The 13,210-nt window shown below is 55.4% G+C and overlaps 7 protein-coding genes across 7 annotated transcripts; 5 read left to right on the top strand and 2 right to left on the bottom strand.

Annotated features, from left to right (window-relative positions):
- Positions 1 to 4: 4 nt before the first annotated feature.
- Positions 5 to 2,128, top strand: L969DRAFT_96500 (uncharacterized protein; the record flags this gene model as incomplete). Its single annotated transcript, XM_014710502.1, has 6 exons — positions 5 to 418; positions 468 to 1,157; positions 1,205 to 1,266; positions 1,353 to 1,809; positions 1,858 to 1,993; positions 2,046 to 2,128. The coding sequence occupies 6 exons, from the start codon at positions 5 to 7 to the stop codon at positions 2,126 to 2,128; spliced, it is 1,842 nt and encodes a 613-aa protein (XP_014565988.1).
- L969DRAFT_201501 (uncharacterized protein) lies at positions 1,926 to 3,643 on the top strand. Its single transcript, XM_014710501.1, has 4 exons — positions 1,926 to 1,993; positions 2,046 to 3,061; positions 3,109 to 3,294; positions 3,346 to 3,643. The coding sequence occupies exons 2-4, from the start codon at positions 2,179 to 2,181 to the stop codon at positions 3,429 to 3,431; spliced, it is 1,155 nt and encodes a 384-aa protein (XP_014565987.1). The 5' UTR covers positions 1,926 to 1,993; positions 2,046 to 2,178; the 3' UTR covers positions 3,432 to 3,643.
- L969DRAFT_96498 (uncharacterized protein) lies at positions 3,550 to 5,328 on the top strand (the record flags this gene model as incomplete). The annotated part of the gene is made up of 5 exons (XM_014710500.1): positions 3,550 to 3,771; positions 3,829 to 4,011; positions 4,063 to 4,133; positions 4,189 to 4,565; positions 4,613 to 5,328. The coding sequence occupies 5 exons, from the start codon at positions 3,550 to 3,552 to the stop codon at positions 5,326 to 5,328; spliced, it is 1,569 nt and encodes a 522-aa protein (XP_014565986.1).
- Positions 5,329 to 5,433: 105 nt separating this feature from the next.
- Positions 5,434 to 6,792, bottom strand: L969DRAFT_96497 (uncharacterized protein; the record flags this gene model as incomplete). The annotated part of the gene is made up of 3 exons (XM_014710499.1): positions 5,434 to 5,729; positions 5,781 to 6,732; positions 6,790 to 6,792. The coding sequence occupies 3 exons, from the start codon at positions 6,790 to 6,792 to the stop codon at positions 5,434 to 5,436; spliced, it is 1,251 nt and encodes a 416-aa protein (XP_014565985.1).
- Positions 6,793 to 6,908: 116 nt separating this feature from the next.
- On the top strand, positions 6,909 to 9,822 carry L969DRAFT_89964 (uncharacterized protein). Its single transcript, XM_014710498.1, has 6 exons — positions 6,909 to 7,062; positions 7,118 to 7,335; positions 7,390 to 7,502; positions 7,556 to 7,797; positions 7,850 to 8,013; positions 8,064 to 9,822. The coding sequence occupies exons 1-6, from the start codon at positions 7,044 to 7,046 to the stop codon at positions 9,771 to 9,773; spliced, it is 2,466 nt and encodes an 821-aa protein (XP_014565984.1). The 5' UTR covers positions 6,909 to 7,043; the 3' UTR covers positions 9,774 to 9,822.
- On the bottom strand, positions 9,756 to 11,076 carry L969DRAFT_89963 (uncharacterized protein). Its single transcript, XM_014710497.1, has 6 exons — positions 10,934 to 11,076; positions 10,749 to 10,880; positions 10,457 to 10,693; positions 10,281 to 10,404; positions 9,920 to 10,230; positions 9,756 to 9,873 (listed from the first exon to the last, which is right to left on the bottom strand). Exons 1-6 carry the CDS (start codon positions 11,045 to 11,047, stop codon positions 9,787 to 9,789), a joined length of 1,005 nt encoding a protein of 334 aa, XP_014565983.1. The 5' UTR covers positions 11,048 to 11,076; the 3' UTR covers positions 9,756 to 9,786.
- An 81-nt stretch (positions 11,077 to 11,157) lies between these two features.
- Positions 11,158 to 13,151, top strand: L969DRAFT_19467 (uncharacterized protein; the record flags this gene model as incomplete). The annotated part of the gene is made up of 5 exons (XM_014710320.1): positions 11,158 to 11,504; positions 11,556 to 11,685; positions 11,733 to 12,328; positions 12,682 to 12,859; positions 12,909 to 13,151. The coding sequence occupies 5 exons, from the start codon at positions 11,158 to 11,160 to the stop codon at positions 13,149 to 13,151; spliced, it is 1,494 nt and encodes a 497-aa protein (XP_014565806.1).
- Positions 13,152 to 13,210: the final 59 nt, after the last annotated feature.

The following is a 13,210-nucleotide window of genomic DNA, read 5'->3' as shown; positions in this document are numbered from 1 at the left end:
CATGATGCTCTGCATCACTGCTAACACGCCGAATGTATTCTCAGACGTCGACCGTCTGCTGCTCGATGCAAGACCTGATCAGAGGCGCCGATGGCGGACAGCGACATCGATTCGCTTATCACCGCCGCGTAAGGAAGTTGCAGGCAGAGTCAGCTTCTTCACTTGCTTAGAGTCGGCATACGTACAACGTCTCCGATGTCATAGCTACTCTTCAGGCGATCGGTTGTCAGCTATGCACCAGCCAACAATCCGGCCCATGCCCAGATCCGAAAGTCAATTCCTGGCGTCATTCGATGCTCCTGCCAAGCGGCGAAAGCTCCAGTCAGCTTGGTCAAAGCTACCGACTGAGCTCATTTGCGCTATTCTGCTTGAGCTTCCGCCAGTGGAACGCTTTCGCATGCGCTTGGTCTCCAAGCTAGTACGTCATCGGCCTGCAAGTACCCAGCGAGGCTCACGCGCATGGACAGATGCACGATATTTGTACTTCCAGGGCTGTCTATCCTATGCTAGCCATCGAAGATGATTGGCGACATTTGTCGCCCGCTTTAGTCGCGTCTGCACACTCAGTCACTCTCGACGCGGGCTCGCCGAAGTCTTGGCAAGCGTTTGCTGCGCAGACGGCCATTCTCGACTTTCGGCGCTTGCACGCGCTGAGCCTCACGCGGCTATCAGTCACGGAAGCAGACATCATACGCGCGTTCGGAAGCAGTCGCAATAGCTTGATCCAACTCGACTTAGCCGGCTGCGCTCGCATTAGGGACGCGGACGTGCTAGCACAAGTATTTCCGCGAGTGCAGAAGCTTGACCTCAATATGACATCTATGCGACATCTGCCAGACCTATGCTTCATCGGCGCGCAGCGGTGGTCACAATTGATTGAGCTCAACCTATCAGGCACACAAATCTCTCGATCGGAACTGCTCAAGTGGCTCAGGAGCGCTGCTTACCCGTCACAGCTCCGATATCTTGGCCTGGATGATCTCGCAAGCGTCGTCAATGGAGAAGTGCTGGGCGCAATACCCGTCGCAACCTCGGCAAGCAAACTCCGTCTGGTCAGCATTCGAGATGCCGATGCCATGACACTGACGGAGATCGGACTCTTCGAATGCCTGTGGCAAGACATAGCCTGCACGCAAGGCAGATCACATAGCTTGAGGGTCAGTTGGGCGCGCCGCTAAATGTGATGTCGCTCACGTTGTAGCAGATTCAACATAATTGCCGCCTGCATACCGACGATGTTGCTGGCTGGCGTCGTTTTATAGCCGAGTATATGGCCTTGTAATAAGTGTGTATCCTGTCCTTGCACATATCAGCGTTTTGACTGAGCAGTATACGCGCTTGTTGAGTATCAGGCGCGTCGGCAACAGGTTTCCGAGCAATCCGTGTGCAATGGACAATCTCTCAGACTTTGCTCATGGCCGCGCCATCGTTTACGAGCCCGGCGTCGCTACTCCTACTATCGTGTATCTTGCTCACAATGATGGCCTTCTTGTTGCTACTGCTATTGCGGAATTCGAAATTGAAGGCGGCCGTTTTCATCTTCAATATTGGTCAGCAACGTACTCACTTGCTCAGATCAGCGACCTATGCAAGAGAAAAACCAGACGCTTCATCGACTATCAGCGCGGATTTGCAGCTGGCTCGGTGTTCGTGCGCGGTATCGAATTTGATCTGATCCCTGCAGAGCAAGGCAGAGCAAGAATACTCATCACACCAGAGCACGATCACAAGGCATCGCTTTCGTTGGAAGTCCGTCCGCTCTCAGACACCGCTGCACAGCCATTCGGCGTCTTCTTCCTTCTTGACCAGGTTTGCTCTGAATCTCAGGATCTGCGTTTGGTTGATCCTGGACATCAGATGAACGATGAGCTGAACGAGCTGCGCCGCAATGCGCAACGCTCTAGAGCGCCTGAGCCCACGTCAGGAGCCATCTCAAGTGCAAGTCCTAAAGTGGACAAGTCTGATCCCTCAACACCGGCGACGCCATCGAAGCGTAAGCCTGTCATACCATTTCCCCCACGCATGCTCAAGGTCTCACCGAGCAGGCTCGCAAGGCATGACGAACGAAGCTAATCCAAGGCAAAAGCCGCGCATCCAGTCTGCATACGAATTCGAGGAAATAGAGTAGACGACGCTCAGGCTTTTCTGCGCTCGGGCCCTGTTCTATGCACCGGTCAAATGTCACAATCTGAAGCATGCGCTCCTTACCGCAAGCGCCTGACAATGGCAAAACACGAGCTCGATCTAGACGAGCCACTCCTATCGGATGGGGATTTGCGCGAGCCGAGCCGGGTTCAATGGCGATCTGCGGTAGTCAAAGTCATCTTGGCAGCATGCTCGCTCTGCGCAGCGATTGGTCTCTTTGGGGGTTTTACCTCACTCGTGCTTGTCCGTCACGGGTCCAGTGTCACATCTCGAAAGTGGTCTTATTCAGCATTTTCTGGCCAGGTCTGGTCGACGGACGGTTTGCAGATTGAATACCGCACTACTCTTGTTTCGGCGCTCTTTCTCGACCCCAACGATGTAATGCGACATCCGCCTGCTCAGTATTTTGAATGGCTGGGCAACTTCCTACGAGCGAACGAGCAACCCATCGTCTTCTACACCTCGCCTGATCTCGTAGCAAAAGTGCAGGCTGCGCACGGACCAAGCACATCAACCCGCCCTTTACAGATTGTGACCGTAGCCTCTGCGCTCACGTTGCCTCCTATACTCGAGCTAGGCGGTCAGCAATGGTTGCAACAACAATGGCGACTCGATCCTGAGCAGCGCATCCACTCGACACTGATGTATGCCGTTTGGATGTCCAAGGCATGGTTCCTCGAAAGGACAACGAAGAGCAACCCGTTCAAGTCCGAACGATTCTTCTGGGTCGACGCAGGCGCATTCAGAAGTCAAACTAGAGTGCGATTTAGTGATCTTGACGTCCGCCTGGACGAAGCTTTCGGAACGAGTGGAGATCGAATGATGCTTTCTGCCGTCGAGAACCTGCCGATGGCAGACGCGCTCGATTCGTACACGAATGCAAGCGCTGTCCCTCTGCGCGCCAATCTGATTCAAGGTGAACTCAATGTTGCACGCGCAAAGCTGGCACTCATCACCTCGCAGGCGCTTGGTTTGGCGGGAGCGTGACGGCAGTGAGCTGGTGGGCGCAAGAGATGCATCGCGTCGCGAGCACACAAACTCGCTTGGGCAGATTCGCTGCGAAGGAGCAGGACATCATGAATCTTGCAGCGCTTATCAACAGACCACGACTGCTGATATTGATGGCGAGGCAGCGAACGGGCGAATGCGGTGAGCTACGAATCGATATCGCGCGAGGAGCTGTGCTGATGATGCGGACAGGCACCAATCCTTGGTTCGTGTTCACACATTGGGCAGATGGCAGAACGGGTGCGAAGAGATGCGAGCCCAGCTTTCTCGTAGCCTGAGCTCAGAATGCACGAGATAGGAACCACGCTTTGGTGTCTCCTGTTGTAATTTTTGACGACGCGCTGCTCTGCCGCCTATAGACCTGCCAAGCATAAATAACTCTCGAGAACCGCAGTCATGCCGCCCAAGGCAAATGGGAAAGCGCCAGTGAGCGGTGCAAAGGCAGATGCCGCTGCGAGCAGCTTCGGCAAGGCTGTCGCGGGCTCCATCAATGACGCCAAGGCAGCTAAAGCAGCAGATCAAGCCACGGCGAGCACGCATGGCAAGCCTGACAAGGCCGCCTACGACAAGCGCCAAGAAGAGCTGACGACCAAGCTCATGTCCGCCCAGAAGGCTGTCGTGAGTCTATGCGCCTTTTTGTGGGCACGGGACCGGACTGAAGAGCGTTGCTGTCAGGCAAGCATCAAAGCTAAAATTAACGACTCTGACCCCAAGAATGCGTCTGGACCGCAATCAGAGCGACGCAAGGTACTCAAGGAGGAGCTCGACAAGCTGCGTGGTCAGCAATCGACCTATTCTGCCAGCAGGAAGAAAGCGCTTGATCAGATCAAGTCGTTGCAAGATGGCATTCAACGCAAGGCACGCCCCCTGTTACGGCTCACTCGTGCTGGCCCTGACGCTCGTGAGCAGTCGAAAGAGCTGCAAGACTCCCGTGGCAAGTCCAAGTATCGTTCGACGACAGAGGTGGACAATCAGATCAGGCAGGCTTTCTTCCCTGCTTGCGCTATAGCGGCGCTTACCCTGCGACGCGCTTAGCTCCCTCGAGAAGCAGGTCGAGGCAGGCACAATGAAGCTCGTGGACGAGAAACGTGCTCTGGCAGAGATCTCGAACCTCAAAAAGTCTCGCAAGGTCATCGAAGGCTTTGGTGGCCAAGGAGACTCCATTGAGGCGGACAAGAAAAAGATTGACGAGATCAGAGCCCAGATGGATAACCCAGAATCGAAAGCTGCGTCGGATCGCTACACGACTATCAAGAGTGAACTAGACGCGATACAGAAGGACGGAGATGCTGCATACAAGAGTCGCAGCGCGCTTTACGACGAACGAAATGCGCTCCAAAAGAAGGCAGACGAAATCTACAACCTGCGCAAAACAGAGCGCGCTGCCTTCCGTGAGGCTAATGACAAGTACTGTAGGTCCGCGAGCTCCCTTACTGGTCAAAACTCACACGGATCTCAGACCAAAAGATGACTGAGGATCGCAACCGCCGACTTGAAAAGGAAAAGGCAGAAAGGCAAGCTTATGACGATGCCAAGCGCGAAGAGACGAATGCTAGACTGCTCGAGGAGGCCAAGGCACCCGCATATGAACGCGAGATTGAAGACTGCAAGACGCTCGTCGAGTATCTGCAGAAAATGACCGGCGAAAGCACGGCAGCCATCGAAGAGCCCAAGCTCAACGTGGCCTCTACGTCTAGCAAGCTTCCCCAGCTCGAGACGCGCAAAGTAGACGAAGCCGTTCCCGAAGGCAGTGTGGTGGCAGCAAAGAAGACACAAGACGATGACGATTACTTTGGCGGTCTTTCGAAGAAGAAGAAGAGCAGCAAAAAATCAAATGCTCCTTCGAGCGGTAAGCTCAGTCTGCCCATGTCGACCTATGCCGCCCTTATCTCATTCGACGTCACGCCTCCTGTCTCGCACAGCGATCTGCCAAAGGTCATCGAGCAGCTTTCCACCAAAAAGACCTGGTATGTCGAGCATCAGGACGAGGAAACGAAAAAGCGCATAGCCGCTATCGAGAAGAAGATTGCCGACGCCGAAGCAAAGACAAAGGCAGCCGCTGCTCCTGCAGGCAAGACGACAGCCGAAGTCGTCGCAGAGGGCGCAGATGATACGACCGAGGAAATCACGGAGAGCAAAGCTGAGGACGCTACCGCTGCAACGGCGGCAGCATAGCTGTACCCCAAGTAGAATTTGCATAATCGCTACAGATTTTTGGTCCCTGAACTTAAAGGCTACACACAAGTAAAGAAATGAATGTCAACACAAAGAGGGAAGTGATCAAGCGCGAGTGCGTGTGAGTATATAAGGGGTCTGCTCCTCGTCTCGTGTCGGCCAGAGCTTGAGCTCTTCAGACGCATACGAATCGGATGCCCAGGAGTCTGTATAGGGATTGCGCGATCGCGGGCGTGCAACCCTGCGGTCAGATGCGGGTGAGGCTGTCTGCCTGCAATCTGAGGGCGTAGACGCTGCCTTGGGTTGCACAGCCGGCAGAGGCGCAAACGAGCTCAGCGGGATTGCTTGCAGGCCAAGAACAGCAGGTGGCGGATGCAGCTTGATGGGTGTCAAAATGGGCGCTGCAGTGACCAATAAGCCTGATCGACAGACATGATGTTAGGCAAGCTTACCTGGTTTGAACTCGGGCACAGTCGGAAGCGTTTGAGCTCGACGCGCTGACGGTCTCTTTCGACTGAGCTTTCGGACGAACCCTTTGAATTCGCCGGTAGCACCTTCGTCTCGCGGCGAGCTCTGGTTCACACTGCTAGAGCGTGACAGCCTGTTATCCCTGCCAGGTGGGGGCGAATCAATCAAACTGCTGGGGCTCGCGAGAGGTACAGTTGGCATAGGAGGTGCAGATGAGGAACGCTTCCGTCGATGCAGTGAGACGCCGCGAGCAAGTCGATCCTTGAGCGACTTTTTCCTTGTGATCCCGTCTCCGCTGACTTCTGTCGTTTCGGCCGCTGTTGGGCCGTCTGCATGAGGACGAGGGACGACGCCAGGGTCGACAAGGCTGAATCCACGCCGAGGAGCCTCACTGACGGGCTCCGTCGTCAGTAGATCTTCCGCAGGCGCAAAAGGAGGTCGGTAGGGTCTCGCATTTGCACGACCTCGCGAGCCTCTGTAGAGTGAGCCCGCGACCGAAGCCGTCGGGGTGACAGGCGACTGGTCCTCTGGAATGATGGTGGGCATCAATCCGCCGGGCTCGCAATAGTATGCCGTTCCGTCCTCGTTGGGCTTGAGCTTGCGGATGCTGAGTCCACGCAGTAGCGCCTGAGGTACATTCGTCGTATCGAGGGTGATGTTGGCGTCTTTGAGAGCGCGCAGATGGTGTCTCTCATTCTGCGCCTGCAGTCCTGACGGATGGCTAGACCACCCATGATCCTCTTGTGATCTGCCTATGCGTGCGGGTGCTGTCGACTGCTCAGAGGTGCGTCGTTGACGAGTGTACTCGCTGATGTCGGCTGCCGTGTCGCGAGAAGCCAGCGTGTTGATCGACATTGCTGTGCTGGGTCGTCTGTAGTTCCCTGTGCGGAACCGCATGACGGACTCGTCGTCAGAGTCCTCATCCTGAGTGTTCCACTGTGCCCAGGTGATAAAGGTCAGCCGTCGGTCTCTTGCAGGTGTGAAACGGCGTACCATATTGCGTGTCTACAGCGTTCCGGCGGTCTACAGTTTATATCGTCCAACGTCAGCACAGCAGCAGCAGCAGCAGCGGGCGTAGTCGCGGGCTGTGATAGCGCAGCAACAAGCCGAGCTGAGGCTTCAGCGCGGGCGGGAGATCTGCGCCAAGCTTCGCGAGCTTCGGGAAAGGAACGTCGTCGATCGCAGACGAAGCACGTCCTGCCACGTCGTGCGTGGGCTGAGCGACCAAACTGACCACTTGTCCCTCCATGCTGAGCATCCCGAAACGTATATTATACACTGTCATACATGCTCCCCCAGGGGCTGATAAGCTGCTCTGCAGAGTATGAGGTCTTTCTAGGCGACCGCTTTGACGCAAACGCCTACGCGGCTGCTATCCTCAATGGACAGCCTTACCGCTCCTCCTCAAGCGCTTTGGTCGACAATCCGCCTGCTGCTGCTGCTCCAGACAGGCAGAGGCAAGCGCGCGAGGACGTCACGGCAGCTTTGAATCGGCTAAATGCGGGCATTGATGACCTCAATCGTCAAATCAAGGATCAGGCACGCTCATCAGGCATCACGAGGCATGGCAGGCCTGATTGCGTGGCGTGACAGGTCGCTCGGCATCACGATGAGCTCCTGTCGCAGGCGGCGCGGGTCACCACAGTCGATGAAAGCTTACGTCAAGTAAGACAAGGCCTATCCGAAGTCGAAGGAGGCATCTCGAGGTGATTCCGTTATGGGGAGCTGCAAGATTGCAATCCTGAGTATGCGTACACAGGCTACAGCGTAAGATACAGACGCCGTACGAACAGCTTTCGGCCGCGTTGGATCAGCTTGACAGGTTAAGACGCGCTTCTTCGCTGGTCAGAAGCACAGATCGTTTCTTGACCTTGGCCAGGCGACTGGACTCACTGATGTCCGACTGGGAGGCTTCGACGTCGTCAGATATACCCAAAACTCTCAAAAACGAACGCCTGCAGACTCTTGTGCCAGAAGCTGCACTCTCGCTGACCAAGCTCGGTATGTCAATCCTGCAGCAACACAGGCCGTTCGCTTACTGTTTGCGCAACAGAGCGTCTGACTAACACAACCTCGGATGCGACCATTGATGAAGATGAGCAACAGAATGTGATGACGGTCAGAACGGTCGCTCAGCTTTCGCCACGCATCGCAGAATCTCGTGAAAAGGTCGTCCGCCAGATGGAAGACATGATACAAGACGGCCTGGCCAATCTGGTATGCGCAAAGTCTGTCAAGCATATCATGCTCAGCTGACTTGTCTGTAGGATCACGCGATGCTGGGAGCTGCGCTACAAGCTGCACACAATTTCGGGCTCATGTCGACGATTGTCACCACTCTGATCGTGGACCTGTCTGATGCGATTGCGTCTCGCATACGGAATGCCTTTGATGTGGCTAGTATGGCCAAGGAAGCTGGCGCGACAGACGCTCCTTCTGGTCTGTCGGCCGCGCCTGCCTTTGTCTACAAGTCTCGTGCGCGGACAGAGCCGACGCCTCAGAATCTCGCCCAATTCTCGCAGGCGCTATGGGGTCGACTACAGAGTCTGACAGACGATATGGCTGGCTGTTGCATTAAAGTCTACACTCTAGAGAAAGTCATGAAATACAAGCAAAGCCCAGAAACGCAGAAGACATTTCTGGAAGAAGCAATGAGGACGCTAGAGCAGCGACCTACGCATACATTTTGGACCACACTTTCGCAAATGCTTGAACGACAATCGAACGAAGCATCCAGTGCGTCCGGTTTCGTGCAGCAGACACTTAGCGCGAGCTATCCCCGCCTTTTGCGCCTGATGCACACTTTTCTATCGACGGTATCTCTTGCCACAGATTCAACCTATACGTCGACGCAACAGACTCCAGAGACAGTCTTGCTTATTCGCGCATTGGGCGTCTTCGAGGTCCAATATATCTCTAAAGCGACTACAAGGATGAGCGAAGCACTGTCAGCCGCAGTAGCCGGTGGCTCGAGATCGCCGCCTGGCGCAAGAGAGGGCCTCGCGCTCGCGAGATCGTTGCTCAATGAGCTCGATGTTGCGCGCTTTGACCCTCTGTTAGTAGTGTCGATGGCGAAAGCGGCGGGCCAGATCGCAGAAAACTTCACAAGACGGACAGAAAGTATGACTCAAAGAGATCCCATGTCGATCACGATGACGAGCAACAGGATCAATCAAGCCCAGTCCATCAATGTCGAGCTCACTAATGCGCTGTACCACTTCTACATGCCTCTGAATCAAGCTCTCGACCAGTCTCTGCAGTCCGTCAAGCAGCTTTTGCTGACTAGTGTGAGTCGCGCACAGCGGCAGGCGCAAAGTACTCTCGGTCCGCTCTGGCAGATGCTTCGGCAGGAGCTTCGCGATTACCTCAGCCGTCTGCACGATGAGAACTTTGCCAAGACTGCAAATGAAGTGCAAGCTGGCGGAGACCCTAGCCGACCGATGACGACTGTCCTTGAGATCCTGACATTTTCACGAGATCTGCTGGCAAGCTTGCGATGCGATGCACTCAGACGCGAGTGGGCACTTGACCTGGCGCGCTTCACCGTCCGGCGGTTCTCGGTCCATATCGCTTTGTTGCGGCCGGTCAACGAGTCTGGCCAATTACAGATCGCGACGGATATGACCTCTTTGGAGTTCTCCGTCAGTCAGCTACTTGGCGAATCGCGACTTTCGCTTGGCGATCTAGGGCAAGACTTTAACGATTTGCGCGCTCTACGTCCTCTCATCTTTACGCCTTCGGAGCAGCTTAGTACCTCCGAGACGGAGGGCAACTTGAAAGAGCTGACGCTGTTGCTCGCAATGGCACGCTCTGATGTGCCTTTGCCGCATAGTCTCTCAAGAACCCCAATCAGTCAATTCGTTGATCAGTATCTTCAGGCTTCCAGCGACGACCGGGCCCAACTCGTCACAAGTACTCTTGCGGCAGCGGAAGCTGATTACGCAGACTCAGTAGCGAGGCTGCGAACCATGTTGTAGCAACACAAGCATTTCATTTGGTGGTCAGAGTCGGCACATGATCCCTTGCGTGTGCTTTGACTTCCCGATCCGAAAAGATGCGGTAAATGGGTATCGCGATCTGCAGGCACCTTAGCTGGGTGGGCCATGCGCCTCGCAATACTCACGGATGCGATGATACTATAGCCCGTATCGAGTAGGGGCTTCGAACGTGGCGCAAGACCGCGCATGCGATTGCGGAAGAGATGACCAATCAGGTCGGATGTGATATGACATTCGCCCTTCTGCAGACCGGCGAGAAGAGCGCGCGCGCACGCTTCGGGTGACATGCCCTCGTCGGCGCCTTCCATCTGCTTTGTGATCTTGGGCTTCGTCTTTTCCTCTTCCGCGTATCCAGGCGAGTAGATTGTGCCTGGAAAGTAGCAATGCGCAGTGATGCCGTACATCTGGAGTTCCTGCCGTAGCGCATCCGTGAGACCTGTCAAGGCAAGATCAGCAAGTGCCTGGACAGAGCGTGCGTTGACGGGCCTCGGAGTGCGTGCTTTGGTGCAGAATAGGCAGAGTAGCCGACGAGGCCGAAGTAGCCCAGCACGGAGGAGACGATGACGATCTTGCCCTTGACCGCTTGTCGTGACATTCGTCTCGCCGCTTCCTGGACAGGACTGTCTGTCAAATCTTGCGCCGTCCGTGCAGCAGGCACTCACTCGTGCTTGCCAGAGTGAAGCAATGTAATTCTGACGCCATCCCTTTTCGAACTGCTCAGCTGATAGCTCGGTAAAGTAGCCTAGTACACCAGCAGCGCCGCCGACGCAAGAGACGACATAATCAGGCACGCGGTCGTCGTGACGCTGTGCTTGGTCGAAGGCTGCGCTAACGGCAGATGCGCTGGTAAGGTCGACGGGAATGGACTGTATCCTTTGCTTGCCATTCGTGCGGTGGGTCTGTGCCGGCTGATATCAGCTTTGGGACTCAAAGGACGTGGACGAGCAAGCATGCCTCAATCTGTCTGACTGCCGCGGCGAGCTTGTCCTGATTGCGTGCGGCTATCGTGACATGAGCTCCCTCGGAGACGACAAGACATGCAAAAGCCAGGCCAAGTCCCTCGGAGCCACCGCCGACCCAGACATGCTGTCATGGCCTCGCGTCAGTCTGAAGGGATGGACAGCGTCGCACGAGCTCGCCTTGTCGACCAGAGGGAATTTGTCGGCCGAGAAGAGTCCCATGACAAGGACAGACACGCATGCGATGACGACAAAGAGAGCAATGTGGACCCAGCTGAGGGAGTCCTCGAGCATTTGGGATCCTGTCGCGCGCTCGAGTCGATCAGAATATCAGCAACGCGTCTTTTGTTTGACAACCGCGCTCGAAGCTTGTGAAGCCCGAGAAGCGCTCGCTCGCTCGCTGGATGTCAGCGATAGCGAGCGAAGATGAACCTGTCAACTCTCGTCCGCCAAGTGGAGACATCGAGAGCCATTCGTCGATCGGGTCTCAGCAGCATGCCCCGTTCGACAAGGACGAGCAGCCAGCAGGCGAACAAGCGGATACACCACCCGATGTGCCTGACCTGATCACTTTGCTGTCCACGCTCAGCTTGCTCACCTTCTTTGCGATATGGGGTGATCTGCTTCGCAAGGCTGTCGTCGCTGCAGGCTCCTATGGCGGTGTGACGCTCTTTCCGCTCGCATGGGATCAAATACTCGGATGCGTCATCATGGGGGCGGCAGTCAACATGCGTGCAGACCTGGAAGCCTAGTCCGTCCGGCGCTCAGAAGCACATCATCGAGTACTGAAGGATGAGGACAGCTATCCGCCCCTCTATACAGGCTTGTCCACCGGATTGGCAGGCTCCGTCACCACATTTTCCTCCTGGATGCTCGAAGTCTTTCAGGCGTACAGCAACCAACGTCATCAAGACCATCACGGCTTTCACAACGTAAGCAACATGATCGTCATCCTTCCATGCCCTGAAGTGGCTGGCAGTTCATGGACGCACTGGGCCAGACCGTCGTGACGCTCGGCATCGCGGTTGCTTGCTTGATCTTTGGCTCTCATCTCGGCAAATTCCTGCTGCTCAGGCGCCTACCTATCGCCCGTATACTGAGATCACCTCGTTATCGCCGTCATGCCCGCACCTCGACGCTCAGCCACGTCCTGGCTCTCGCTCTAGGGCCGCTGTTCTGGGCAGGCGCAGCTGTCTTATGCGGACTCAGATCAGATTGGCGCGGCATCGTCACTTTTGGCCTCGTGTTTGCTCCTCCCGGCGCAATCTTACGATGGTGGCTAGCCAAGAAGCTCAACCCTGTCGCACCGAACTTTCCCTTGGGCACTTTTGCGGCCAACATGATCGGTACAGCTCTCATTGCGCTCTTCTTCCTCTTGCAATACACCGGCGATCGATCCATCACATCATGCGGCGTCTTACAAGGTCTGTCAGATGGCTTCTGTGGCTGTCTGACCACTGTCTCCACCTTTGCTGTCGAACTCAGATCGATACGACACAGACATGCCTACCTCTACGCGTTCGTCAGCTATGCAGTCGGTCAGATCCTCATGGTCCTCGTTCTGGGTGCCTATTGGTGGGCAAACGGCCTCAACGGATCAGCCTGCGCCTTGAGATAGAGGGCGTTGCAAGGCACTGATAGGGGTGACGACTGAATCGACCCCTGTTGGAAGTCACTCGAAGACCGACTTCACTGTCTGGATGTTTCGACACAGCGAACATCCAGATGTTTCCACGGGGCATAAAACCCCGTCAGATGACTTGCTGCTCCACTCACAGCACTCTCGAGCATCCAAGAGACAAATCATCACAAGCAAGCAACCGCAATGTCTGCATACTGGCTCTCTTACCCCGACTTTGAGCGCGACGTGACAAGGCAAGTGCCAGATCAATGTCCGTCGAGAGTCATGGCTGACATGCCGTCAGTAGCATCTTTGACTCGCTTTTGGACGAACGCTCTGACAACACAAAGAGACCGCGCAAGAACAATGAGGCTTCCACGGCGATGACACTCGCGCCTGCTCGCTTTGCTCCCGCTGTCGATGTCATCGAGAATGACAAGGACTTCACCATCAAAGCGGAGTTGCCCGGCGTTCCAAAGGACAAGGTTGGTCTGTCATGACTCCATCATGGTAAAAGCTGACGCGCTTTGTCAGGTCTCGATCGAGCTCCAATCGAACACACTCGTCATCCAGGGCACGACTGAGACCATCAGCGAGCAAGACAAGGGATCTTACAAAGTCTCTGAGCGCCGTCGTGGCTCCTTCCAGCGCTCCCTGCGTGTTCCTCAAGGTTTGAAATCAGACGAGATCACTGCCAAGTTTGACAATGGCATCTTGACCATCACATTCCCCAAGAAGCCTGTCGATACTCAGGCCAAGACGATCTCGATCTCATGACAAGCCCTGTCTGTCTCTGTCGCCTTCGATGCATACAATGCACTCCTTTGGCTGAAGAA

The sequence above is a fragment of the Mixia osmundae genome, assembly GCF_000708205.1.
Source record: "Mixia osmundae IAM 14324 unplaced genomic scaffold scaffold_10, whole genome shotgun sequence".
Taxonomy (NCBI): domain Eukaryota; kingdom Fungi; phylum Basidiomycota; class Mixiomycetes; order Mixiales; family Mixiaceae; genus Mixia; species Mixia osmundae.
The sequence above is the reverse complement of the archived record's forward strand: the minus strand, read 5'-3'. Positions and strand labels throughout refer to the sequence as shown.

Bases quoted from the DNA above. Each gene is read 5' to 3' on its own strand.
- L969DRAFT_201501 (XM_014710501.1), top strand. From the start codon at position 2,179: ATGTCACAATCTGAAGCATGCGCTCCTTACCGCAAGCGCCTGACAATG. The intron at 3,062-3,108 runs GTGAACTCAATG...ATCACCTCGCAG, and splicing joins GCGCGCCAATCTGATTCAAG to GCGCTTGGTTTGGCGGGAGC. The intron at 3,295-3,345 runs GTGAGCTACGAA...TGATGCGGACAG, and splicing joins GCAGCGAACGGGCGAATGCG to GCACCAATCCTTGGTTCGTG.
- L969DRAFT_89964 (XM_014710498.1), top strand. The intron at 7,798-7,849 runs GTATGTCAATCC...TTTGCGCAACAG, and splicing joins ACTCTCGCTGACCAAGCTCG to AGCGTCTGACTAACACAACC. The intron at 8,014-8,063 runs GTATGCGCAAAG...ACTTGTCTGTAG, and splicing joins AAGACGGCCTGGCCAATCTG to GATCACGCGATGCTGGGAGC.
- L969DRAFT_89963 (XM_014710497.1), bottom strand. From the start codon at position 11,047: ATGCTCGAGGACTCCCTCAGCTGGGTCCACATTGCTCTCTTTGTCGTC. The intron at 10,881-10,933 runs GCGAGCTCGTGC...AGGCCATGACAG, and splicing joins AATTCCCTCTGGTCGACAAG to CATGTCTGGGTCGGCGGTGG. The intron at 10,694-10,748 runs GCATGCTTGCTC...CAGCCGGCACAG, and splicing joins CGGCAGTCAGACAGATTGAG to ACCCACCGCACGAATGGCAA.